At 54.0% G+C, this 27,366-nt stretch overlaps 1 protein-coding gene across 1 annotated transcript; it reads right to left on the bottom strand.

Annotated features, from left to right (window-relative positions):
- Positions 1–910: 910 nt before the first annotated feature.
- Positions 911–21,823, bottom strand: SH3GLB2 (SH3 domain containing GRB2 like, endophilin B2). The gene is made up of 11 exons (XM_079707191.1): positions 21,651–21,823; positions 17,258–17,399; positions 16,291–16,419; positions 7,403–7,536; positions 7,035–7,127; positions 4,874–4,936; positions 3,192–3,215; positions 2,577–2,666; positions 2,143–2,243; positions 1,491–1,731; positions 911–1,154 (listed from the first exon to the last, which is right to left on the bottom strand). The coding sequence occupies exons 1-11, from the start codon at positions 21,711–21,713 to the stop codon at positions 1,047–1,049; spliced, it is 1,188 nt and encodes a 395-aa protein (XP_079563317.1). The 5' UTR covers positions 21,714–21,823; the 3' UTR covers positions 911–1,046.
- Positions 21,824–27,366: the final 5,543 nt, after the last annotated feature.

Here is a 27,366-nt window from a genome sequence, read left to right as displayed (position 1 = left end):
CAGGGGGCCTGGGTTCAACCCCTGGCTGGGGAACTAAGATCCTGCAAGCTGCACGGCGTTGCCCAAACCACCCCCCCCCCAAAAAAACAAAACAAAACAAAACGTAATTACGCAGCTGCAATAGGAGAACAGCACTCCCTCCTGAGCAGCACAGGCAGTGTGGGAGGAAGGGAGGCGCTGGCTTTGCCCTAAGAGCTCTCCCTCCCTGTGCCCTAGTGCCTCTGGGAGGGGGCCCCAGCATGGCGTTGCTCTCTCTGTACATCACGCCTCCTCCCCCCCCCCCAGAAGGAGGGGTGGTGCAGATGTGAAGTCTCCTCTTCCCTTTCCCACCTGTGAGGCCCGAGACCCGACCGGAGCCCAGGCAACATGCGCACGAAGGGTGGTTTATTATTTGTCACTGGCTAGAGAGCAAGCAGACAGGCAGAGTAAAAAGATCAGTTAAAAAGTGAGTGTGGAGAGGTGCAGGCTGCAGCCACCATACTTGGCTTGAGCTGTATGGGAGGGGAAGGGTAGCACCGGGGAGATGCCGCTCCATGGCCCAGGCCCGCCTCTCCTGCCAGGCTCCCCTCTGCTCCAGCTCATCCAGAGGGGACGACATCCAGTCCTCAGGCCTGCCACAGACCTGCCTGCCTTTCCCCCTTTGCTGCTTTTGGCAACTAAAAGGCAGGAGCTCCCTCCCCCAGGGTGCGCCCCAGGGCTTCCTCAGGCCTTCTGCACTGACCCCCACGGGCCTAGGCGCTGAGTGCAGCTGCTGCAGCCAGGCCCTCCCTCCTTAGCAGTAGCTGGGAGGGCTGGGGCGCTCGGGGATGCAGGCGGGGGCGGCGGGGGGGAATCTCCAGAACCAGGTCAGAAGCAGGGCTGGGGGAGGGGCCGGGATCATTCAGCCTCCGGGGCCCCTCACAGCTGGAGGACCGGGGGCGGGATGGGATGGGGTTACTCTCCCCACCCTGAGCAGCTGGGTCACCAACAGACAAGACAAGTGGCAGGGCTGCACCCATCCTCTCCTGCCCAGGCCAGAACGGGCAGGGGCCTGGGAGGGGGCCCGCTTAGCTAAGCAGTTCCAAGTAGGTGACAGGGACCTTGCCCTTCTTGTTGCCTCTCTCGCCAATGAGCCAGTCAGGGTCCATGCCAGGCAGGCTGTAGACAGTGATGAGCTGAAGAGGAGGGCGGAGAGGGAGGGTCACGCCCCGGCCAGGCAGAACTGGCCCCAGCCCTACGAGGGGACAGACTTGCGGTCTCCCCTGATACATAGGAAGCGACACCTCCTGAGGCGGGCGCTCACCTCCTCAGCGGCTCTACAGAGATCAGAGAGGCTGCTTCCTCAGAGCTGGAGCCGTCTCCGCCTACCTGACTGGCCCCAGCTCCACCCGCAGGGCCACTGGGAGGCTGGAAGCCCGCGGTGCAGGGTCTGCAGGCCCCATGCCCCCAGCTCCGGTTTCCCGGCGCCCGCGAGCCGGCCCTCCCCCCGTCCTCGTGGCCCCCAGGCCCACCTCGTCAGCCAGCAGGGCCAGCTCGCTGCTGTCGGCCGCCTCGTAGTCGTAGAGGACCCGGGCCTTCCGGGTCCCGCTGGCGGGAGGCGCCACCTCCTCCAGGCGGAGAGCGGCCTCCCCCGGAGGAGCCAGGCCGGCCACAGAGGGCCCCCCAGGCATAGTGGCCGCGGCGGTGGTGGGCGAGGTGCTGCTGAGGGGCGGGGAAGCGGGCTCTGTGGTGCCCACGAAGGTGCCTGGAAATCTGGAGAGGAGGGAGGGGGGCGCACCTCAGCGGCCGGGAGCCAAACCCCCCCCCCCCCCCGGGAGTCCCGTGCGCCCTGCCAAACGCCAGCTGGGTCCACGGCCACGGAGGCGAGGGGACCCCGCTACTTACATGGCTCCCTGGGAGCTGGCGGCATGAAAGGAGGAGGGAAATGGGGAACGTGAGCTGCTCCCGCCGTCCCCGCCACCCCCCACCCCGCACAGTCTCTAGAAACCGCGCCAGAGGTCCCCAAGGCCAGCCACCTCGCTGTCATTGTGATAGGGTGCCCGGGCCCAGAGAGCGGTGTGATGTCCCACCACAGTCGGCAGCCCTCCACCCCACCCTGGGTGTCACGGGGCTCTCCGAGCTCGGGGCGGTCGGGGCTGGGAGCCAGGGGACCCCGGTGGGCACCTGCCCAGCTGTTTCTGTAGGTCCAGCATGTGGCGGTAGCACTGGGCATAGTAAGTGGTCTGAGACTCAACGAACTCATGGAGGCAGCGAAGGTGGTTCACCTGCGGGGAAGACGCCCATGGCTGACGGGAGGCAAGGGGCCAAAACAATGTCCCTTCCCCATCCCGTCCTCTGCAGACCCTGGCCCGGCATTCCGATGTCTTCTGCCCAGGCCACTTGCTCCCTGGGGTTGGAGGGAGGTACCCACCCTTTGGGACCTGCTCTGCCGAGGCTAAATCCCATCCTTACAGACTGCGGGCTCAAGTGCACCCTTCCCCACCTGCCTTCGAGATCCAGGTTCACTCTCTGCCTCAATATGGACTAGTTTCACGGGGACACGAGGGGCGGCAAGAAGACGGTGGACGGCAGGAGGAGGAACCGGGGGCAGGACTCACGTGAGTGCTACTGATTCCCTCCAGCAGGAGCCGGGTCACTTCTGCCTGTCGGTCAAACTCTGTCTGGGCCACTCGGAGCTCCTGCTCAGCCTGGGAAGGGCGGGGCATGAGCGTGAGAACAAGAACCGCCCCCAGCTTCCCTCCCACCAGCCTTCTCCCGCGCCCCTGAAGCCACCCAGGAGCGGCCTCCTCTTCCCTTCTGTGGCAGTTGTCACTTCCCCCCCGGGGATGCAGACATCGGTGGCAGGAGTGCACTTCCCACCCCTGACTTCAAGCCTGAAGCCCTGACCACTGGAGGACCGACAGCCCCGCTTGGACCCCACCCCCTCCTGAGGCCAGTTCCCGGGCAAGCAGACAGAGCCTCGGGCGCCCTGCCTTGGCCTTTCATACTCATTCATTTGCCCATCTGACGCCACCACGCATCAGGGACAAATCCAACCAACAGTCGCCTCTGGAGGGCCCACTGTGTGCAACAGGGCAGAGAGGAAGCGACAACCCCTACCGTGGCCCCAGCGAGTGAGGGCAGAGCCCAGAACTAGAAACACACCTGCCCCCGACGGCAGCAGGTGAGCCTGGACCCCCGTCGCCCACCCCCTGCAGCCTCTTCCCTCTTACCTTGTCCACCTCATCATTCCAGAGCTGCGGAGACCACAACAGGACAGGTCAGCGGGGGAGGGGAGGACGGCTGAACCCCAGAGCCCAGGCCCTGCCCCAGCTCCCTGAGACCCCAACCTCTCCCCAACTCCCTCCCCACAGCCCAACGAGGAGCTGAGGCTGGGGTGAGGCCTGGTGTGAAAGGCGGGGCTCCGACATCATAGTCCATCTAGTCCCACATGCCACATGCGGGGAGGGGGGACAGCCAGCTGGGGAGTCCTACTTGGGTTTCTCCTATAGTGCCAGTCCCCAGGCTCTGACCGGGGTCTCAAGGGAGACCGAGCGTCCCGCACCCCACCCTGACACTTGGCTAAGGCTGGTGGGCTGGGAGGCAGGACTGTGTGACCCTGGACCAGTCACTGAACCTTTCTGTCCTTCGGCAGAGAAAGGCAGCCTCGTGCCCGAGTCACACTGGGGTTCAAAGGCACAAGGAAAAAACAGGGCCGTCTCCACCCTCCTGGATAGTCCTCTTTCCACTCGGCCCAGGAAGGGGGGCGGGAAGTGTCATCCAGAGTCTAAAGAAGAAAGACCCCCCTCCCCCCCCCCACGGCTTAGGAGACCCATTTCTCCTGCCCGCTGCTACCCTAAGATGTGACCTGAAATGCGGAAAGCAAAACAAGGCCAGCCCTTGGACAGAGGTGTCCCACCTCAGTGCCGTTTAGCAAATCACAACACGGGAAGCAACCTCCACGTGGACACACGTCGGAGACCCAGCCACAGGGGCCCGGTGGACTGCACTGTGGTTCACGCCCCCGAGGACAAATGACTGCACACGGCAACATGCTTATGACAGATGGAGAAGAGCCAGAGGGTCTTTGCGGAAGGTTGTCACCCGTCGGGGGGGGGGGGGGTGGGGGGTGGTGGAAGGGACAGAGAGAGAGAGAGAGAGGCAGAGAAGGACACAGCGGTGGTTTCGACAGGCATGATGGGATGGGTGTGATCTGCCTAGTTCCCAAACTAAACAGTAAATACCACAAATCTCAACAGAGCTGTAGGAAGAAAAGACACCACGACATTCAACGTCTTCCTGACCCAGCCCCGCCCATCCCACCTCCAGAGTCCCAGCCCCTGCCCCGCCCTCACGCTCAGCTTCAGGCCAGCTCAGGACACGCTCTATTCTCCAACCTCTGGGCCTCGGGCCCAGGTGGCTCCTTCCCCGACCCGGCTGTGCCCTCCCACCCTCCCTGTTAGTCTCAAGCACTTCCACGACACCTAGCAGATGTGCTACGGAGGCAGCTGGATGGACAGCGCCGACCCTGTCCCCCATGACCCCGTGGCAGGCCAGGCCCAGACCTCCTCCCTCTCCTCCGGGCCGCATGGCCGGGCGCTCCGGGATGGTGAGTGTGGGAGGGGGCGGTGCCTGCTTTGTGGGGGTCGGGGCTGGGCAGACTCTCAGGTGCCCTGGAGAGGGGGCCGCTGCCGCCCCAAGTGCACCGGGCTGTGCCTGCGCAGTGGGCCAGGCTCACCTTCAGCGCTGGGCAGGGAGAAGCAAGGCCGGCAACATGGGCACAGGGCAGAGGCAGGTGGACAGGACTTGCCTGACCAGGGGTGCGGCCCCTACCTGCCCCTCTGGCTCCAGTTCGCTGCACGTCAGGCCCGAGTGTGGGAGGGGAGGGGGAGCGGGGCGGGGCGGGGGCGCTTACCGCGGAGGCGCTGGCCGAGAGAATGTAATTACGAGGTCTAGTCTCCTGAAAGTCAGGCACCGTCTGGCGGGGAACAGAGTTCATGGGGGGAGGGGGTCACGCGGGGCCGGGGCCGGGCCGGGAGGCCGCCCTAGACCCTCATGGGAGATGCCAGGAGCCCCCGACCCCACGGACAGGAGGGTACAGACAGATACAACACGGAGCCCCCCGCTTCTCTCCAAGCCAACCACCTGCAGAGGAGGCGGGCCGAGGCGAGTCCAGACCAAGATTAAGTGGGTGGACATGCCTGCCATCGGGGCCCTTACCTGGGGCAAGCCACAGACGGGTCCAGCCCCTGGCCCGGCGGCCACGGCCCCTCCTCCCGGGGCCCCAGCCTCACTCAGATGCCCCAGCTAGACCCACTGTCCTCCCAACAAAGCCCGCCCCGCCCAGCTCTCTCCGTCCAGAACCTCCGCACACCACGTCTCTCACTCCTGCAGCAAGGACCAGGCCCCTCCCCACAACGAGGATGGACAGACGGATGCATGGATGGACACAGTGACAGGCTTTCAACATTTGCAAAAAGCTGACTCACAGGCTCCAATGCCTGGCGTCCCCCCGAAGCAGAGGCTACGCATGGTAGAGCCTCCGGTGGGGAGACCAGCTGCTTGCAAAACGCCCTGAGGACGTCCCCGGCCGACCCGGCACTGTGGGCCCGAGGCCGAGATGGGCAAACCAGAAGCAGCACAGCACGTGGGACAGGTATACTCACATCTCCCTCACACTGAGCCAAGTTACCCAAAGCAGAACGGAAAGGAACAAAAACAAAGAGTTAGTGAGTCCACAGCGCAGGCAGGAGCAGGCCCCCGGGGTCCCAGCGGGAGGTACACACAGCCCTGCCCTCTGGAAGGAGTCCTGACGTGTGTGTGTGTGTGTGTGTGTGTGTGTGTGTGTGTTGAGAGGGGCAGGAAGCACAGGGTGCACTGCTGGGCTGGAGTCCTCTGGGATGCTGTATCTGGGCTGCCAGGGCCCAGCTCGGGACGGGGTGTCCTGCCCAAGCCAAAGACTCTGGGCCAACCAACTGGAAGGGAGGTCGTGCCGCCCCAGTAACTAAGGAAGGGCTCCCCCGCCTGGCTGATGTAGGAAGAGCTTGTCCTGGCCAAGTTACTCCAGAGAGGTGGTCCACCCCTGAGTGGCGGGGAGGCTGTCCTGTCCAGGTGACTTAGACAGACACAGATCATCCTGCCCAAGCCAGCAAGACTCCAGTGGCTGAGCCCCTGCCTCCAGTTTGGACCCCACACAACTGGATGAGCCGGGACCTTGCCCACGGCTCTCGCCAGACGCACTGCCCAGGCTCCGCGGCCCCAGGTGGCCACACTGAGGGAGGGGAACGGGAGGAGGGCTGGAGGCTGGAACTCAGGGGAGCGGGGAGCCCGGGATGGATGTTTCCACGGCGTGCCCTGGACCTGACCTGGGGATTCCCTCCCCAGGGCCTTTCGGTGGCCCTGCACCCCAAGCAGCCTGGCCACCCTCAGGCCCAGCTCTCCCAACCCTGGCCTAGCCCTGGTCAAAGTGTCCCACACTGTGTCCCATCGGCCTGGCTGAACAGGCCTCCGTGAGCCGAGAGTGAAGGGGGAGCGAAGACAGCCCAGGCCCTACCCAGTGCCGTGGGGCTCCCAGAGGGCCCCTCAGACACGCCCCTGGGCAGGCGGGCGGTCCAGCTCCGGGGCCCTCCGCACCACCACAGGGGAGCCTGAGCACAGGGCACCCTGCGACCAGCGCTGGAGCAGCAGGTGGGGGAGTTAGTAGGGGGAGCCACGTCTGGGCAGAGCCGGGAACACAGCCGAGCACCCGGGGAGGGCAGGGCGGGGGCATGCAAGAAGCCAACTGGCTGGCTGTCTGGGGAGGCTGCGGGCCGCCCTGAGCCCAGGTCGGGGCACTGCTGGTCCGCCCACCCCATCAACGTCTGCCCTGGGTCCCAGGGCTCTGGGCCGCCAGGGGTCCGTTGCAGGTGGGGCAGAGAGGCGTGACCTGAAGTGGTCAGCCCAGAGCAGCAGCCCCCAGCCAGGCCTCTCCAGACAGGGACAGGGGGGAGAAGTCATGCCAAACACCAGGTCCCTTCACCCCCTCCTTGGCTCCAACCAGGGCCGGGGTGGGGGCAGGAAGCCAGCAGGACACCTACCGTGGCTTTGGCTTCTGCAGCCTTGGCCTTCTTCAGCCGTGCTTTGCAGGCATCCAGGTCCAGACGCCGGTTATGGAGGAGCCGCCTCTCCTTCTGAGGGGGTGGGAACAGGGAACAGTGAGACCTGGGCAGCCCTGGGAGACCCCTGGCCCTGGCAGGACCAGCCCCCAGGACCATCTGGTCAAGACGGGGAAACTGAGGCCTGGACGGGGGGAGTCATCCTCTCCAGGCCACTCAGTCCACAAAAGCCATGTCTGGGGAGGTCCCAGGAGTGCCAGGTCCCAGCATGGGAGGAGAGCCTGGGCTCAGCAGCTATGAGGAGAGGGCTGCCACTGTTAGCAGGAAGCAAGTGGCCCCAGGCCCCTCACCGAAATCGTCTTCCAGTCCCCTTCCAGGAAGGTGCGCAGGGGTGTAAGGAAGTTGATGGAGGCCGTGTGGATAAAATCCCTCTCTGCGGCTCCCAGGCGCTTTTCTGCTTCTGCCACCTTGATCAGTGTCTTCCCTGAGAAACAAAGTGGAGGGGTGAGGAAAAGGGTCGGGCTCAGGCCGCTCTGACCCCCAGGAAGTAGGGGAGAGCTCAGAGAGAGATGTTCTGAGAGGCAAGAGCAGAATGGCTGGCCTGGGAAGATGTGGAAAAGCTACATATCCACATGCCTATCGACAAATAAATAGTGGGATGCCCCAAGAACGGAACGCTACACAGCCATTAAAAAGACGTGTGGTGGGGGGGACTTTCAGAATGACAGAGGAAGGAGCTCAGCAAATCCTCTCCCCAAAAAGCAATAATAAAACTGGACACAGGGACGTCCCTGGTGATCCAATGGTTAAGACTCCACACTTCAACTGCAGGGGACCCAGGTTCAATCCCTGGTCTGGGAACTAGATCCTGTATGCTGTGCAGTGCAGCAACCCCCACCCAAAAAAAAAAAAAAAAAAAAGAATATCCTTTTAAAAAAACCACAACTGGACACAGTTCTCAAAAACAATGATTTCTGGGCTCTGGAAATTAACCTAAGGCAAATAACAAATTGAGAAGCATTTATTCCAGAACTTTTGGACCTTGGTAAAAACAATGGAGCCTATGGCTTTTTGGCCTGGGGGTACTCCCATCTCCTCAAGCTCTGTGGTGCTGTAGCTCTAGCAGGGTGGGGCAAGCCATGAGGGGGCTGACTTGATTTGGGCTGGAACACAAAGAAACCCGTGGGACAGGGTCACAAACAATAGTGATCTCAGTGGCAAATAATCAGGAACATCACAGCTAACATGAAGCTGGAATACTGGTTGGAACAAGCAACAGACCTGCCGGAAATTTAACAGGAGATCTGGGAAATGAGATAGTCATAGTGGGCCCTGATAAAATCCAGATATCTCTGGTGGTCTGGAAGGCTATGCATGTGTATAGTACACTTGGGAGAGATGGGAGAGAACCCCAGCTATCAGCTCATTCTTGGCTAGTGGGATGCTTTGCACATTCACAAACTAAAAGCTGGGCAGACACGTAAACTGCTTGAACTTTGAGTGTGTTCCCCAGCCCACTCATAAATTCATCAGTAAAGCCTTCATGGTGCAAGATGTTTAAGCACAACCTCTGATTAATCATTGGCTGACCACTAACATATGCTGACCTGGAAGAAACCCCTAGGAAGCTAGGCTTAAAAATAAAAAGGATAATTTAAAAAGAAAAACAAATAGAGACATCAGTAGCTGCATACTGCAGAGAACACAGACTCTAAACAATTAGCTCAGGCAAGTCTCTAAAGAAACAAACAAACAAACAGCAGTAATAACTCAACAAAAATTATAAGACATGCAAAGAAATAGGAAAGTACGGACAGTACACAGGGAAAGAAAAGCAATCAACAGACAGTATCTCCAAGGAGGCCCAGATATTAGACCTAGCAGACAAAGACTTCTAAGCAGCTATTACAAATAAGTAAAAAAACAAAAACAAAACAAAACCCTGACAGCGGGGAGGGACAAATTAGGGTTATGGGATTAAAGTACTATATATGTAATAGATAAGCAACAAGGATATAGGGACTTCCCTGGTGGCACAGTGCTTAAGAATCCTCCTGACAATTCAGGGGACACAGGTTCAATCCCTGGTCTGGAAAGATCCCACATGCTGTGAAGCAACTAGGCCCATGTGCCACAACTACTGAGCCTGCACTCTAGAGCCCGCGAGCCACAACTACTGAGCCCACATGCCACAACTACTGAAGCCCGCGTGCCTAGAACCCGTGCTCTGCAACAAGAGAAGCAACCTCGATAAGAAGCCGGTGCACTGCAATAAAGAGTAGCCCCTCTCTCCACAACTAGGGAAAGCCCACGTGCAGCAACGAAGACCCAACACAGCCAAAAATAAATAAATGAATAAATTTATTAAAAAAAAAAAAAAAAAAAAGAATCCACCTGCCAATGCAGGAGACACAGGTTCGAACCCTCGTCTGGGAAGATCCCACATGCCATGGAACAACTAAGCCCATGCGCTACAACTACTGAGCCTGTGCTCTAGAGCCTGTGAGTCACAACTACTGAGCCTACATGCCACAATTACTGAAGCCCGTGCACCTAGAGCCAGTGCTCCTCAACAAAGAGATGCCACTGCAATGAGAAGCCCACATACCGCAACGAAGGGCAGCACCCACTCGCTGCAACTAGAGAAAACCTGTGCACAGCAATGAAGACCCAACACAGCCAAAAATAAATTAAAAAAAAAAAAAGGATATACTGTATAGCACAGGGAATTATAGCCATTATCTTGTAATAACCTATAATGGAATATAATCTGCAAAAATACTGAATCACTATGCTGTACACCAGAAACACATATTATAAATCAACTATAATTAAAAAATAAAAAACCTAATAGAAGCGATGTTTAAAGATTTAAGGAAAGTATGATGACAATGACTTCTCAAATAAGGAATGTCAATAAAGAGATTAAAATTATAGGGCTTCCCTGGTGGCGTAGTGGTTGAGAGTCTGCCTGCCGATGCAGGGGACATGGGTTCGTGCCCCGGCCCGGGAAGATCCCACATGCCGCGGAGCGGCTGGGCCCGTGAGCCATGGCTGCTGGGCCTGTGCGTCCGGAGCCTGTGCTCCGCAACAGGAGAGGCCACAACAGTGAGAGGCCCATGTACCGCAAAAAAAAAAAAAAAAAAAAAACAGATTAAAATTATAAAAAAGAAATGAAAATTCTAGAGTTGAAAAGTATAACAACTGATACGAAAAAATCACTAGAAGGGTTCCACAGCAGGTTTGAACTGGCTTCTTATCAGAAACAAGGGAGGCCAGATAGTGAGAGGGTATATTCAAAGTGATGAAAGGAAAAAACTCTCATCCAAGAATTTTATATACAGCAAAACTGTCTTCCAAAAGTGAACACAAAATAAAGACATTCCCAGATAAACAAAGGCTAAAAGAATTCATTGCTGGCAGACCTGCCATAGAAGAAATACTTCAGGTTAAAGTGAAATGACACTAGATGGTAACCTGAATCTACATAAGGACATACAGAGCACCAGTAAAGGTGATTATATAGGCACATAGAAAAGACAGGATAAACTGTTCTTAATTGATTTAAAAGACAACGACAGAAAACAATAATTATAAAACTGTGTTGTTGAGATGTAATATGTATGACAGCAAGAGCACAAAGGAAGAGGGCGAGAAGGGAGTTATACTGGAGCAAAGTTTCTACCTTTTACTGGAATTCAGGTAGTACTACTCCAAAGTAGATTGTGTTAAGTTAAAATGCATATTGTAATTTAAACTGTAAAACCACTAAGAGGGACTTCCCTGGTGGTCCAGTGGGTAAGACCTCCACACTCCCAATGCAGGGGATATGGGTTTGATCCTTGGTCGGGGATCTAGATCCCACATGCATGTCGCAACTAAGAAACACACATACCGCAACTAAAGATCCTACATGCCGCAATGAAGATCCTGAATACTGCAACTAAGACCTGGCACAGCCAAAATAAATATAAATAAATATTAAAAATAAAAACCCACTAAGAAAGATTTTTAAAGTAAAAAAAAAAGCAACAAAGAAATTAGAATATTACACTAGAAAATATCTATATAACTCAGAAGAAGGCAGTAACAGAGGATCAGACAGGGAGATACAGGGAGACAATAACAAAATGGCAATCTGACCACATCAACAATTACATTAAATGTAAATGGATTAAACACTCCAATCAAAAGGCAAAGACCGTCAGATTGGATTTTTTAAAAAAAGATTCAAATATATGCTCTCTATAAGAGACATACCTTAGATTTAAAGACATAAGTATGGTGAAAATAAAAGGACAGAAAAAGATACATGCCCCTGTTTGCATATAACAATATGAGAATAGGAGTGACCGTAAGAGAACAGGAGTGGTAGTACTACTATCAGATAAGCAGACTTTAAGACCAAAAAATGTTAACTAGAGACAACGAGTAGTATTTTACAATGATAGAAGGGTCAATTCAACAGGGAGATATACAATTATAAACATACAGACCTAACAACACAGCTCCAAAATACATGAAGCAACCACTGACAGAATAAAGACAGAAATAGACAGTTCAACAGAAATAACTGGAGACGTCATTACTCTCACTAAAGGATGGGACAATAAGACAAAATCAACAAGGATATAGAAGATAAACAACACTATCAACCAAGATGGCCTGACAACACTACCCTACAACATAAAGTACAATTTCTAAGTGAACATGAAACATCCTCCAGTAGAGACCATACGCTATAGGCCATAAACAAGTCTTAATACATTTAAAAGGATTAAAATCATGCAAAGTATGTTTTCTGACCACAGCGACATTAAATTAGAAATCAACAACAGAAGGAAACTTGGAAAATCCATAAATATCAGGAAATTAAACACCACCCTGCTGGTGGGATGTAAAATCACACAGCCACTTTGGAAAACAGTCTGGCAATTTCTTAAAAGGTTAAACACAGGGAATTCCCTGGTGGTCCAGTGGTTAGGACTCTGCACTTTCACTGCCGAGGGCCAGGGTTCAATCCCCGGTTGCGGAACTAAGATCCTGAAAGCTGCACAGCACAGCCAAAAATAAAATAAAATTTAAAAAAAATGTTAAACATAAATTTACCATATGACTCAGCAATTCCACTCCTAGGTATACACCCAGTAGAAGTGAAGACATATATCCTCACAAAAGTTGATATGGAACTGTTTAAAGCAAAACAACCCAAATGTCTCTCAAATGGTAAGTGAACAAAGAAAATGAGATCAGCCCATAGAGTGGAACACTCTTCAACAGTAAGAAGGAATAAAATCCTAAAACACATAACATGGATGAACCTCAAAGACAAAGAAGCCATGTGCAAAAACCAATATATCGCTTGATTCCATTTATATGAAATATTCAGAAAAGGCAAATTTATAGAGACAAAACCACATTGGGATTTCCCTGGTGGTCCAGTGGTTAAGAATCCACCTTCCAATGCAGGGGACTTGGGTTTGATCCCTGGTCGGGGAACTAAGATCCCACGTGCCGCGGGGCAACTTGGCCTGTGTGCTGCAACCACTGAGCCCACGCACTCTAGAGCCCACGTGCCACAACTAGAGAGCTCACATGCCGCAACTACTGAGCCCACACGCTCTGGAGCCTGTATGCCACGCAAGTAGAGAGAAGCCTGCGTGCCGCAATGAAAGATCCAGCATGCAGCCAAATAAATAAATAAATTTATAAAAAACGACAAAAACAACAATGAAAAATAACAAAGACACATTAGTTGTCTGGGGGTGGGAGTGGGACTGACTATAAGTAGACACAAGTTACTTTTTTGCAGGTGATGGAAATGTTCTTTAAATTGGATTGGGGGAGTCACCCAAGTCCAGGAAGTGCAGAAAGTCTCATACAGGATAAACCCAAGGAGAAACACACCAAGACACACAGTAGTCAAACTGACAAAAATAAAGACAAAGAGAAATATTAAAAGCAACAAGGGAAAAGCAACAAATAACATACAAGGGAATCCCCATAAGACTATCAGCTGATTTTTCAGCAGAAACTCTGCAGGCCAGAAAGGAGTGGCACGATATATTTAAAGTGATGAAAGGGAAAAACCTACAAACAAGAATACTCTACCCAGTAAGGCTCTCGTTCAGATTTGATGAAGAAATCAAAAGCTTTACAGACAAGCAAAAGCTAAAAGAATTCAGCACCACAAAACCAGCTTTACAATAAACGCTAAAGGAACTTCCCTAAGCAAAAAAGAAAAGGCCACAACTAGAAACAAGAAAATTACGAAATGGGAAAGCTCACCAGTAAAGATGAACATACAGTAAAGGTAGGAAATCATCCACACACAAACGGGATATCAAAACCAGTAACTGTGAGAGAAGGAGAGTACAAGTGCAGGACATCTGAAATGCATTTGAAATTAAGAGATCAGCAACTTAAAACAATCATGTAGATATACAGACTGCTATATCAAAACCTCATGGTAACTGCAAATGAAAAATTTATAACAGATACACACATGAAAAAGAAAAAGGAGTCCAAACGCAACACTAAAGATAGTCATCAGCGACTTCCCCAGTGGTCCAGTGGTAAAGAATCCACCTTCCAATGCAGGGGACACAGGTTCAATCCCTGGTCGGGTAACTAAGATCCCACATGCCATGGGGCAACTAAGCCCACACGCCACAACTACTGAGCTCACGCACCTCAATGAGAGAGCCTGCATGCTGCAAACTACACAGCCCACGCACTCTGGAGCCCGCGCACCACAACTACAGAGCCTATGTGCCCAGGAGCCCGCGCGTCACAACTAGATAGAAGCCCACATGCCGCAACGAAGAGCCCGCGTGCCACACTGAAAGATCCTTCGTGCCGCAACTAAGACCTGACGCAACCAAATAAATAAATAAATATTTTTAAAAACGTTTAATCCATCTATCCTAAACCCTTAAGAAATAAATAGTCATCAAATCACAAGAAAAGAGGAAAGAAAAGGGGAAAGGAAGAAAAAAGACCTACAAAAACAAATCCAAAACAATTAACAAAATGGCAATAAGGGACTTCCCTGGTGGCACAGTGGTTGAGAGTCCGCCTGCCAATGCAGGGGACACGGGTTTGAGCCCTGGTCTGGGAAGATCCCACATGCCACGGAGCAACTAAGCCCGTGCACCACAACTACTGAGCCTGTGCTCTAGAGCCTGCGAGCCACAACTACTGAGCCTGAGAGCCACAACGACTGAAGCCCACATGCCTAGAGCCCGTGCTCCACAAGAGAAGCCACTGCAATGACAAGCCTGTGCACCGGAAGGGAGAGTGGCCCCCGCTCACCACAACTGGAGAAAGCCTGCACACAACAACGAAGACCCAACGCAGCCAAAAATAAATATAACAAACAAACAAACAAACAAACAAAAAACTCCTAGAGGAAAACATAGGCAGGACACTCTTTGACATAAATTGCAGCAGTATCTTTTTGGATCCGTCTCTTAGAGTAATGGAAACAAGAACAAAAATAAACAGATGGGAATTAAACTTAAAAGCTTTTGCACAGCAAAGGAAACCAAACCAAAGGAAACAAAACGAAAAGACAACCTACAAGATGGGAGAAAATATTTGCAAACGATGCAACTGACAAGGGATTAATCTCCAAAATATACAAACAGCTCATACAGCTCAATATCAAAAAAACAAGCAACCCAATCAAAAAATGGGCAGAAGATCTAAGTAGACATTTCTCCAAAGAAGACATATAGATGGCCAAAAGGCACGTGAAAAGATGCTCAACATCGCTAATTTTTACAGAAATGCAAATCAAAACTACAGTGAGGTATCTCCTCACACCAGTCAGAATGACCATCATCAAAAAGTCTACATATAATAAATGCTGGAGAGGGTGTGCAGAAAAGGGAACCCTCCTACACGGTTGGTGGGAATGTAAACTGGTGCAGCCACAATGGAGAACAGTATGGAGGTTCCTTTAACAAGTAAAAACAGAGCTACCATATGATCCTGCAATCCCACTCCTGGGCATATATCCAGAGAAAACCATAATTGGAAAAGCTATATGCACCCCAATGTTCATTGCAGCACTATTCACAATAGCCAAGACATTGAAGCAACCTAAATGTCAATCAACAGGTGAATGGATAAAGATGTGGTATATAAATACAATGGAATATTACTCGGCCATAAAAAAAGAATGAAATAATGCCATTTACAGCAACATGGACACAACTAGAGATTATCATACTAAGTGAAGTTAAGCCAGAGAGAGAAACACAAATATCATATGATACCACATATATGTGGAATCTTAAAAAATGATACAAATGAACTAATTTACAAGACAGAAACAGACTCAGAGACACAGAAAACAAACTTATGGTTACCAAAAGGGAAAGTGGGGGTGGGAGGAGGGATAAATTAGGAGGTTGGGATTAACATATACACAGTACTGTATATAAAATAGATAACCAACAAGACCCACTGTACAGCACTAGGAACTACACTCAATATTCTGTAATAACCTAAAAGTGAAAAGAATTTGAAAAAATATATATATGTTGTGTGTGTGTGTGTATAACTGAATCACTGTGCTGTACACTTGAAACTTACACGATATTGTAAATCAACTATACTTCAATTAAAAAATGAATTAAATAAAATGTTAAAAAATACATAAATTGGATTGGGGGATGTTTGTTCAATTCTGTAAATTCACTAAAAATCATCAAATTATACACTTAAAACAGGTGTACTTTATAGTGTATAAATTGTACCTAGATAAAACTTAAAAAATAAAGGCTGAGGTGACTCTCTTAAGTGCTGTGAACAGGTTATCTGTAGTGCAATGCCAAGTTTAAAAATCAGGTTGCAGAACAGTACACCTAATATGATCCCATTAAAAAATGCACACAAACCAAAACTGGGTAAGGGAGGTTTCTATTTTGTTTGTTTGTTTTTTTGGCTGCACTGTGCGGCATGCAGGATCTTAGTTCCCCGACCGGGGATCAAACCCGTGCCCCCTGCACTGGGAGCGCAGAGTCTTAACCACTGGACCACCAGGGAAGTCCCAGGAGGCTTCTATTTTTTACTCTATTTTCATCTCCACTGATTGAGGTGTTTACAAGCAGAATGAATCCAGGTATCATGTGTGCAAATTAAAAAACAGAGAAAGGAAGGAGAGAAGGGAGGGAAGAAGATTAGCGCCAGAGACCGCGACCCCCGACCCTGGCTGTGGGGACTGGCTCACCATAGGGTGTGGTGGGCCCCAGCTCACTGGCCGCCTCTGCCATGTACTGAGCCAGCAGTTCCCCGTTGGTGACCCTCGAGGGCACCTTCCTGTCCAGCTTCTCATACAGGAACTCCTCCACTCGGGCACCTGCGGGGAGACAGCAGCCAAAGCCACAGAGCTCTTCAGTAGGAGCCCAAGGATGAAAGCCGTGGTGACAGAAACAGATCCAGACCAAGGCCTGCCCCCAGGGGCGTCTAGCCTGGTGACTTCCAGAATACTCTCTTGCTGATTCTCAACTGTGTGAGACTGGCACTTGACCCCACGAAGCCCTCACTCTAGAGAGGAAGAAGCCATGGCTCAGACACGTGAAATGCCTGCCCGAGGTCACACAGCTGCAGGTGACGGGCCTGAAGGCAACTGCCACCCCTTCCCACCCCCCCACTTCTCCCTCGTTACAGGATGGATTTACAGGGCATAACACACACGTGAGCGATGCCCTGGCCTGGCCCCAGAAAGCTCTCAGCACACTCACTCAGCTAACAGCAGACATAAGTCAGACGAGTCTCACGACCCCAGGCCAGCCCTCTCCTCCCACAGGTTCTCCTGCAGCTGCGTTTGCCTGCACCATGCTGCGTGTGACTCTCGGCAAGTCCTCGTTCATCCCTGAGCCTCGCTGCCCTCCCTCCAGTGACCTGGCTCCCGTTTCTCCTGCCTCTTCTCCCAACTGTGTTTTAGTTTCCAGGCATTTCTTCAACTCCTCTGGGCGACACTTAGCATTTCCACTGTTCCAGAGAGCACATCCTGGAGCCCAACACTGAGTCTGCTGTTTTTTTTAAGTGGGACGCCCCCAAAACAGCAGCCTTAAGCCCCAAGAGTCTAACCCAAATCCCACCTGCCGCCCAGGCCCACCTGCATAGTCTCAGCAGCTGGGGCTCCTGCCCGCAGCTTCCCGCCCCGAGCCCGGGGCCGGCCCGTGTCCACTCACTGGGGTTGGGTTGCAGCAACACCTCTGTCTGCCTCAGGATTTTCTCCGTCCAGTTCTTGGTGCTGTCTGCCCGGGCCAGAAGGTTCTCAAACTGGGCATCAAGCTCGGTCTTCTCGGCCTGGCCGAATTTCTCCTCTGTGAACTGTGGGGGGAGCACCCAGGGTGGAGGGCTCAGAAAGGGGGACGGGAGGAGCACCCCTGCCCCACCCATCTACCCCTCCCACCTGGCTGGAACTCAGGCCCCAAGGTCAAGAAACTTGCCCTGCCCGTGACCTGCTCTGTGACCTTGATCAAGGTGCAACCTTGCCCTGGGCCTCAGATTGTTCCTCTGTGAAATGAGGTGGTTGGACCAGAGTTTGGGGATCATGGCTCCTTTTGGAAATCCAATGAAAGATACAGACTCCCTCTCCCCAAAAAAGCACATCTGTACAAAATCAGACATACAACTTAGGGTGTAAGGAACCCTTGGGAGCCTATCACTAAGGGTCCTCCCAGCCTGACTCTGACGGAAAGCACTTGGTAACAGTGCTCAGGGAACAAAAGGGGCACAGAGCAAGGTCTGGGGTTATCAGGATGTTCCAGGGGCAGCTGGGAGCCACGGGAAGGGGATACCAAGGGAGGAAGTCAGAGGAACCCAGGTTCCAGGATCAGAGGGACTTGATTCAAGTCTCAGTCTGATGAGCTGTGTGACCTTGGGCAAGTGGCTTTGCCTCTCTGAGCATCCGTTTCCTAAGCTGAAAATGGTAATAATAAGTAATAGCATCTCCCTCATAGGTTGTAAGAATGAAATAAAAAAGATGTGGATAAGACATGAAGGCTAGGATCTGGCAGGCAGTCAGTGTTCAGTGTAAGTGCTGATGCTGTTAAGAGCTGATGCGCAGAGAGATGGCTGGGAAGGAAGGGGAATGCGGGGGGGAGGATGGCCACATGGCTGGCCTCCGGTTGCCTGGAGTGGTAGATGGGGAACAGCGCCAGCTCATCAGAGCCAACTGCTGGGCACGCCCAGGGCCCAGAAAGCTCGGCAGCCCCGTCCCATGGCCAGGAAAGGACCAGGATGTCACAAGGGTCCCCCTTCAGAGCTGGCAGAAACCATGGGGGCCACCTAAGAAAAGCCAGAAACCGGCCCAAGTCCTGGCCTCTCTGATCTCAAAGGCCCTGTCCAGCCAAGGGGAGGTCACAGGCAAACAGCAAAGGTGTGAAGACCTGCAGGAGTAAGATCAGCCCTGACAACAGGAGACACTGCCCTCAGGCCGGCCAAGTTTCCCATTTCACAGGAGATGCCGCTGAGACTGAGCAAGAGGCAGGCTGTGCTGGAGTCACATAGGCTGGGGGTCTGGAGGCCCTTCCCAGATGACTAGGCAGTGGTGAGTCATCCAGAGGCCAAGGACAGGCCCAGCTGCAAGGGGCAGGAGGCACCACCGGTGGTCAGGCTGCCCTGCCGGGCTGCTCCAGCTCGGCAGCCATCAATTATGCATGGGGGCTTGGGTTTCCCTCTGCAGAGCTGGGTGGGCCAGGGTTAGAGCCTGCGGCTCCTCACCTGGGAACCAGCCGCTCCTGGCCTCCTCCCGGTCTCCCGACTCCTCTTCTTCCTCACATTCCCCAAGCTGGGGCCTCCCGGAGCCAGGCCCTGAACAGGCCTCGCCTCACCCAGACCCTTCAGGGGTTAGCATTACCCCATTTTGCAGATGAGAAAATCGAGGGTCAGAGGCAAAGTCACCTCTCGGGTCCTCAGTTTCCCCCCGGAGGACGGGGATAACAGGACCTATCTCACAGAATATTTGGAAGGTGCTTAGTTTCGGGGTCAGCACACAGTATAGGCCTGATAAACGTCAGCTGGCGTCATTATCGTCATTAATAAAAGGTCTCCCTCAGGTCCCTCCTTGGCTCTCAGGAGCCACCTAGGGACATCCTTACCCTGATGGCACCAGCCAGTCTGATTCAGGTGATTGTGTCACCCTCAGTGTGCACCTCAGCATCTCCCCTTCTTACCCAGGTTAATGGCAGAGCTCCCCGCCGGGCCACCTGGCCACCCGTCCCTCACACCACACACCCACCCAGGTTCAAAGTCCTACCGGGCTTTCCCAACATCTTGGGCATCCCTCCCACGTTCACCGCTGCCTGCCTGGCTCGGATGAGAACGATGCCACAGCCTCCCTGGCTTTTATTATCATTACTCCTGCCACCGCTATTAGTAATACTGCAGTTACTACCAACAGCATTAGTACTAGCTCTTCTACTGCCCACCCCCACCCCCACTGGCATCTTACCCAAACATGCCTTAGGTTTTCCTGTCTGGGTGCCCTTAGCTGGGCTGTTCCCATCACCTGGACCAACTCGGCAAACCCCTCCTGACCTTCAAGGCACAGTTCGGGGACTGAGAAGCCATCCTAGAATCTCCCATGCAAAAGGGATCTGGCCTCCGGATTCTTCTCCCAGGGCCAAGGTCCAGTTCCCTACCGGATGGGGATGAGGTGAGGCTCCTAAAAGTGTCCTCGACACATGGAGGGGCTGAGCGCTTACCCAGCAGGTCGTGCGTAGGTAGGTGGCACCTACGCAGAGGAGCTGCCCACACATTAATAATAAACCACCCCCCGTCCCTCCTGGCTGACTCCTACCCCAGGGCAGACTGGCCTCAGGAGGGTCCCCTGAGTGTGCCCTCCTGCCCAGGTAACATTTCAAGCCCTTCTCTCTTCTGGCTGCCACCCTGCCCCATCCCTGCCAAGAGGAAGGGCCCAGGCTTCAGAGGCTGCTCCCTGCAAGATGGCAGCAGCAGGGGGTGGGCGTGCAGGGCCAGAGAAAGCCTCTATTTATAAAGCTCCCAGCTCCCTCCTCCACTCTGGAGGCGGGGGCCTGGGCGCTGGCTCCCACTCCAGTATGGGCGAACCAGTGGGCCTGCCACCCCCTCAGGAGAAAAGAGGCCACAGGGGACCACGCTTCCCCATACCCCAGGCTCTGCAGGCCTGGCCAGGTCAGGTGTTAGGGCCCCAAAGTAGCAGGAAACTGGCAGATCAGGTTCTTCCCAGATGTGGGAGATAAAGTGGTTGCCATACCAACACTGGGGAGAATTCCCTCCCTTCTGGATGGACAGGGGTTGGCCAATGAACTCCAGGCTGCTAGCATCCCCACTAGGGCTGGGGTCCCCGGCAGGGCTTGGAACACGGAGCAGCAAACCCTCTCTGGGGCACAAATCCTCAACGGGACACTGTACTTTCTAGTAAACATGGGCATGTGGGCTTCCAAGAGACTGTCTGGGGCTGGGTTCCTCCAGAGAACCAACAACCAGGGCAAGGACAAACAACAGAATCTGTTCCCAGAGCGCTGTGACGGGCCAAGCCCCAAGGCTGCAGCCACCCTGGGAGGCAGACTGGTGCGACCCCTGGTTGACGGAAGGGAACACGGAGGCTGCGAGACTTGCCTAATGTCACATGCTGCCCAGCTGCAATACTAACCACGTTACACGGAGAATGACTTGCCTTTAGTGCGCATGTTCCCGTGGAGTGCCTGGGACACTCACATCCATGCTGGGAGAGAGGGACTGCTAAGGCCATTTTTCAGACTGAAAAACTGTGGCCCAGAGAGGTGAAGCCCCCGTCTTCAAAGTCACAAGAGGGGGCATCCACACCCACAGCTGACTCCCGGTCTTCACCATTACACTCAGCTGCTTCTGTTTTTTCCCTTGTCCCCAAATGGATAGGACTTGTTCTAATCCCAGCATCACCCACTGTACAGCTTCCCAAGGAGGGCACCCAGCCAGCCCCCGGGGCCTGGGGAAATAAGAGAAACAGGCCTCCCACGGAGCAGAAAGGAAATAACCCCAGCCCTCCTGGCTTCCGGACTGACTATCCAAGCGTGTAAAAGGGACCTGAGGGAATCAGTACCACCAGTCCATTGCACAGGTGCGGAGACTGAGGCTCAGAGAAGGGGTCAGGGCGGGTGCACGAGTCCTAAGGCCTGGAACTCAGGCCTCCAAACGCCTGCCGGGAGTCAGAGTCACTGCTGGGCAAGGGCAAGGAGACAGGAACCGCCTGGGGCCCTCTGCCCTCCTCAGCGGAGCCCCCCACGGGGGCGGGGCGGGCGCCAGGACAGCGGGACTACCCGGCCGGCGGGTCGAAATGGTGGAGGCTGACACCTCCCCCGCGGCAGCAGGGCCGAGGCAGGCCCGGCTCACTCCCCAGGCCTGGGCCACGCTGAGGGTGCGGCCAGTGTGGCCGGCCGCCCCGGGCTCTTTCTCTCTACTGGGCACCGCAGAAGGAGGAGGAGCGGGGCGGGGGGGTGGCTAGGGCGACTCCGCAGCGGGGAAGGAGCGGCGGCCGCGAGGGCCTTCTCCCGCGGCCCCGGGCTCTGCTGCAGGGGTGCCCGCCGGCCGCGCGGGGCCCAGGGTGCACGGCCTCACCTGCACGGCCCGGGTGAAGAAGATGCCCGCGTCCGACGCCAGCTTCTTCATGTTGAAGTCCATGACGCTCCGCACGGCCGGCCACGTCCGGCCCGAGCGCCGCCCGGCAGCCCCCGGCCCGCCGCCGCCAGGCCGCACCGCGCCCACCTGCTGCCGGTGCTCTGGCCCTCAGCGCGCCCGCCTGGCCCAACCGCAACCGCCTCCGTCGAGCTTGCCCAAGCGCGCAGGGAGGGGTACCGGCCGCGGGGGAGGAGCCTCCGGGGGGCGGGGCGGGGCGGGGCGGAGGGGGCCCTGCTTGAGGCTGCTCGCGGCTGCCCCCTGCGGCCGCCGCCGGGCCGGCCTCTCGCTTCCTTGTCCTGTGGCCCCCGCCCATTTGTGCCTCTTCCCTTTGTCGATTCGCATCCTCCTGGCCTGCTGGGCCCTCTGGCTCCCTATTTCTCGGCGTCTTTTGACCTGGATCTTTCTGTGCCGACCATCACCACCACCTTGACCTCTCTAGCCCCCCTCCTCTTCTGCCCCGACCTTGGTGACAGTAAGGACAATTGAGCCAGGGGATAGGCCAGCTGGGGACTGGTCCTCCACCGCTGGGGAATGGCTGTTTGGCCCCCGGAAACCCTCTGGTTCTCCAAAGTTGGGGGAGGGTGTGTGGAGGAGTTAAGGGGAAGGAAGGAGAAGAGAAAGAGGGGCTTCCGTTCAGCCCAGGTGGAGGAACATGCTACCCTCCAGGCCTAGACATGTGCTGACCTTGAACCAGCTTCTCACGGCCCCAAACAGGCAAAAGGATGGCCTGCACATACATTCCCCCCCTCCCATGGGGCTTGGAAGGGGCTTATTACCTGTTTCCACTGCTCCCCGCTCTCTACCTCTAGACTTCATCTTCTTACCCAGTGGAGAGCTGTGTTCCTGAACTGGTACCCTTTCCTCTCTGTCTCTGTCCCCTGGATTCCTGGCTTCGATTATCTCCCTGCACTTATACCAGTTCCCCATCTTCTACCCCAGCCTGTCTGTCCAGAGTGAGCTTCAAGTCATCTGGAGGTTTATGAAAAATCCCTGGGCCCACTCCCAGCCCTGGTTCTCTCAGTTCAGGTGGAGCCCGGCAGGTGGAGTCTTGAAAAGCTTCCAGGTGACTTAAATGTGCACCACAGGTTCAGAACTACTGATCTGCATTATTATCTACATGGAGCCATCATCAACTTTCGTGTCACTCACACACCTGCAGTTCATCATCTCTATGTGTTTCTTTGTGTGTTTCTGTGTGTTCACTACGTATTTCTATTTGTATTGATCACTGACTTTTTTACCAGTGTCTATCTGTAGCTGACTATATCATTTATTTAGCCAGCATACAATCATATCATCTTTCAACAGCCATAAATCAATGTAGTTACATGTTCATTCATTCAATAACCACACTGAGCAAGGTTAAAGAAAAAAATATTCATGATACTTGTTAAAGACTGTAAGGAAGACTTTATTCAAGAGAGCCTAATGCAGGGTGGGGGGTTTGCAGTAGGGGAGAGAGATTGGTCTTAACTCCAAATACAACAAGGACAAGTGGAGATTTATACACAATGAGCAGAGTGGGGATGTCAGTGGATGGAAAATGACTAAGTGGAAACATCAAGGCTAGTGAGATTCTTGCTGAAGGCAGGCTAGGGGGTTAAGATATTGAGGATGGAGGATGAAGAATTTGATCAAATGTGGAGGGTGATCAGATACCCAGGGTTGGGGATTTTACTAAACTGACCCTGCAGAATTCTTGTTAAAACTGGACTCTACAAGATGGAAGCTCAAGGTTGCACCTAGTCAAGCAGAGGGCTGGCTCACAGGAGCCTGACTCTGGTTTGGTCAAGGAGAAAGACCTTATCGGCACCAACTATGTGCCAGGGGGTGTTCTAGGTGCCATGGATGCAGCAGTGAACAAAACAAGGCTCTTCACCTCTTGGATAAACAGCTATATAACAGGTCAGATCCTGGGAAGAAAAACAACAGGGTAAAGGAGAGAGAGAGAGAGACAGAGAGAGAGAGAGTGAGACAGTAGGTGCTAGTTACTCCTGATCTTGTAGCTGTCCCAGTCCGTATGTTGCATCTATTTATCTAGCTTTCTGCTTGGCTATTGCACTTTTTCTAATAGCAATGGCCAAAATGTCCTAAGACCATGCCAGGCCCAGCACTGAGCACTTTTAAGTGAATAATCACTTAAGGTCCTCATAAAAGCTCAGAAACCATCATTCTCCTCATTTTAGGAAGCTAAGGTTTAGAGAAGTTAAGTGATTTGCCCAAGGACACAGGGGAGGAAGCAGTGGATTTGGCCCCAGACACAGGCAGTTCAGTGGTGGAGCCTGCTCTCCTTTGCTCTGGCTGCCACTTCCTTGGCTCATCAGCTACCACTCTCCCCTCTCTCTGCCACCTTGAGTCAAAGATGCCAGGTTTGGGGACTTCGCTGGTGGTCCAGTGGTTAAGACTCTGTGCTTCCACTGCAGGGGGCACAGGTTCGATCCCTGGTCAGGGAATCAAGATCTCTCATGATGCGGGGTATGACCAAAAAAAAAAACCAAACAAACAACATGCCAAGTTCGCTCTTGCCTCTGGATCACACAGCCCATGCTGTTCCTGAACACTCCTTCCTCTTCTCTCTGCCCAGCTAACTCTTAGTCATCCTTAGGTTTCTGTTTGGACGTCACTTTCTTTCGGGAGTCTCTCACCTCCCCATGGGAGCGCAGGTGTCCCTGGGAATCCCCATATTCCTGAGTTTCCACCATTAGAGCAATATCACATAAGATTGTAATTACGTATCTTAATTATATGTATCTTGTCCACCACTGCGCTCCCAATCCAGCCAAAGGGCTGGCACACAGAAATATTAGTTGTTGATGAATGAAAGAATGTGACCTTACTGATAATTACATTAAAAAAACTTAGATGTGTCCAGTTCTTTGGTTATGAAAGAGCTGCCACACTGTTTTCTTATGATCAGCACCAAAGCCCTGTTACTCAGGCAAGGCAAGAATTCTATTCCCATTTTACAGAGGGGTAAACTGAGTAAACCCCAGAAAGTGATGTGGCAGAACTTGATTCCAACTCAGGTCGGCCTGATTCCAAACCCAGTGTTTAGTGCAAGGCACAGTGAACCGAATCACTTGACGCCAACTCTTAGGGAGACAACGTCTCGTAGGGGAGGCGTGGCACTTCTGCAAACAACCCCAGAAAGTGGAGAGTGGCAAGTGCTTAGGAGGATGCTGTAGGAAGTTAGAGGCGGTGGCGTTGGAAAGTGGGCGCTCGAAGGGCGGGAAGAACTTGTCCGTGTGGGCACCAGTGGAGGCAGAGGAACCAAATGTGAGAGCTCAGACCACCGGCGATTCCTTCCGCAAAGCGCCTTCGAAATCTGTTTGCTCCGCCTCATCCCTTTAAGAGCGGCCCCGCCTCACTCAGGCACCCGGGTCAATCTAATCTCGATGGCCAATCACAGGAGAGAAAAAAAATCACTTCCGCGCCTCAACCGCACTTAGGGGGTGGAACAGAGGGAGAAGGGAGGGTGAGACAACATTGGTCACGTGACCCACCCAATTGCACAGAGGCCGGGGCGGTGCAGAGGAGTTCGGCAACACTCATTGGCCAAAGAAAGGTTGGCCCTGCGTGAGGCCACGCCCCCCGTGGCCCCGAGGTTGGTTGCGCGGGCGCCGGGGAAGGAGACGCTGTCCTTCCGCAGCGATGGGATCCTGGGTGAGTGGCGGCGGTCCGGGCTGAGCCCGCGGAGCAGGGGGGCGGCGCGGCAAGGTCCGGAACTGAGGCTTGCAGCGGGCGGGAGCCGTGCCTGAGCGGGGAACTGGGTAGGATTGCAGGTGTCCCAGCTTAGTCCGACTAGAAGGGCCAGCGTTGGAAAGAGCAGGTACTCGGGCCGTGGGCGGCGCGAGAGGCGGAACGGAAGGTACCCGGTCAGTGGGAAGATGCCTGGGCCTGGAACATTGCAGAGATCGGAGCAGGGGCGCAGGTACTGGACCCGCGCTGGGCAAGTACCGGGATGGAAGGAGCGGGTGCGCGGGCTGTGGAAGGCGGCGGCAGTGGGCACCTGGACGACCCTCAAGGATATTCCGGGGGTCGGGGCAAGAGAGGAGGGGGCCTGACCAGGGCATGCGCAAGGAATTGTCTGGGATGGAAAGCGCAGATTCTGAAGAAGAGGGTATTGCTGAGCTCCAGCGTGGGAGTGCTCAGTGCCGGTCCGGGTCAGACTGCTGAGGTGTCCCACCGGTGTGGAATGAACGGAGACTGGGCAGGGGGGACATTGCTGGGGTCAAGGCGGCATGAAGGGTGCTCAGGCTAGAGTCATTTACGGGGTGGTTCAGGGCAGGGGAAGAGGTGTCCGGGATGGAAAGCGTGGGCATCCAAGCTGAGAGGTTGTGAGTGCCCTGGTGGGGGTGGAATGAGGAGGTTACTGCCCAAGGTTACAGGGCAGGAGAGGTGACTTTCCCAGGTGGGGACGACATTAGGAGTGTCCACGTGGTGGGGGACATTGCCATGGTCTTGTCATCACAGAGAAAAAGTGGAGGCTTCTCTCATTCAGCCCTGGGTCGTGCCAGGAGGAAGGACGGGGTATGGTTGGGCTGGATATGGATCCATCCCTGGAGTGAAGTTGTCTTGGCGTGGGTGTCATTACCTGGCACCTGCCACCCTTCCTCAATCGGGGCAGCAGAGGCTGCTCTTGACTTTCCTGCAGGTAAATGCCAAGCCTTGGGGTCTCCCAGAGCTGAGGTCATATCCCAGCTTGGCCATTTACTCAGTGACCTCAGTAGGGTTGATTACCTTTTGGAGCCCCAGTTTCCCCATCACTGAGATAAACAGTGCTTGCCTTGAGGGTTCTGTGGGTGACTAGACTTAAAACCCCCCATGGAGAGCCTGTTCCAAGCCTGGCCTGTTAAAGTAAGTGCTTGGGAAATAGTAGCCGCTGATGCTCTTGACGTTCTTGTCTTCCCTCGTTCGTTCTGAGGCTTGGGCCAAGTTGGGGGTGGTGCTGAGAGAGCTGGCTTGTGACCACTGGAGGTCACATCGCTCAATTGGTAGCCTCCTGGCAGGATGCCCCCTACCCTTGACAACACGAGTTTCTTCAGCCCCACAGCCCTAGAGCTAACTGATAGGATCATTCATCCTTCCCACTCACTGAGGATAAGCCGTTTCTTGTGCCGGTCCAGTGACTTTGGCCGCCATCCCAGGTAGACAGGGTCCATCTGGCCTTCGTGTTCATTTCATTTGAAGTCCCAGGAGACCTTGAAGGCATCCTTGGCCTTGGTGGTGGTGGTCGCGGAGCTCTCTGCAGGATTTTGGGGACTGGGTTATATGTGCTCAAGCCACTTATTCACTGGCCTTGGAATGGGCCGTGGAGTACCCTGGGGGTCTCAGAAGGCCCCAGGGGAAAGTTGCCCTTGTAGTCTGTAGTTCTGCTGAGACTCCTACTTCCTGCTCCATGTCAGATTTGGCGAAAGGGTTGTGTTGAGCGCAGAGTCGAAAGTCCGTTAGATCTTGGTCCAAGTCCTGACTCCACCTGGTACCAGCTATGTGACTTTGGACTCCTGACTTACCTTTTCTGAGCCTCAATTTCCTCGCTGGAAATTGGCAGGGGTGTGGGAGGTAGATCGTATCTACTTCATAGAATTGTAATGATTCAATGAAATAATGTTTGTAAGGAACTCTGCACAGAATACCCACATAAGGTATAGTAGCT

Source organism: Hyperoodon ampullatus (assembly GCF_949752795.1).
Source record: "Hyperoodon ampullatus genome assembly, chromosome: 6".
Lineage (NCBI taxonomy): Eukaryota > Metazoa > Chordata > Mammalia > Artiodactyla > Ziphiidae > Hyperoodon > Hyperoodon ampullatus.
The sequence above is the reverse complement of the archived record's forward strand: the minus strand, read 5'-3'. Positions and strand labels throughout refer to the sequence as shown.

Coding starts and splice junctions, on each gene's coding strand:
- SH3GLB2 (XM_079707191.1), bottom strand. CDS start 21,713: ATGGACTTCAACATGAAGAAGCTGGCGTCGGACGCGGGCATCTTCTTC. Junction 17,400..21,650: donor TCTTCACCCGGGCCGTGCAG/GTGAGGCCGTGC, acceptor CTCCCCCCACAG/TTCACAGAGGAGAAATTCGG. Junction 1,155..1,490: donor TGGCCCTGCTGGCTGACGAG/GTGGGCCTGGGG, acceptor CCTCCTCTTCAG/CTCATCACTGTCTACAGCCT.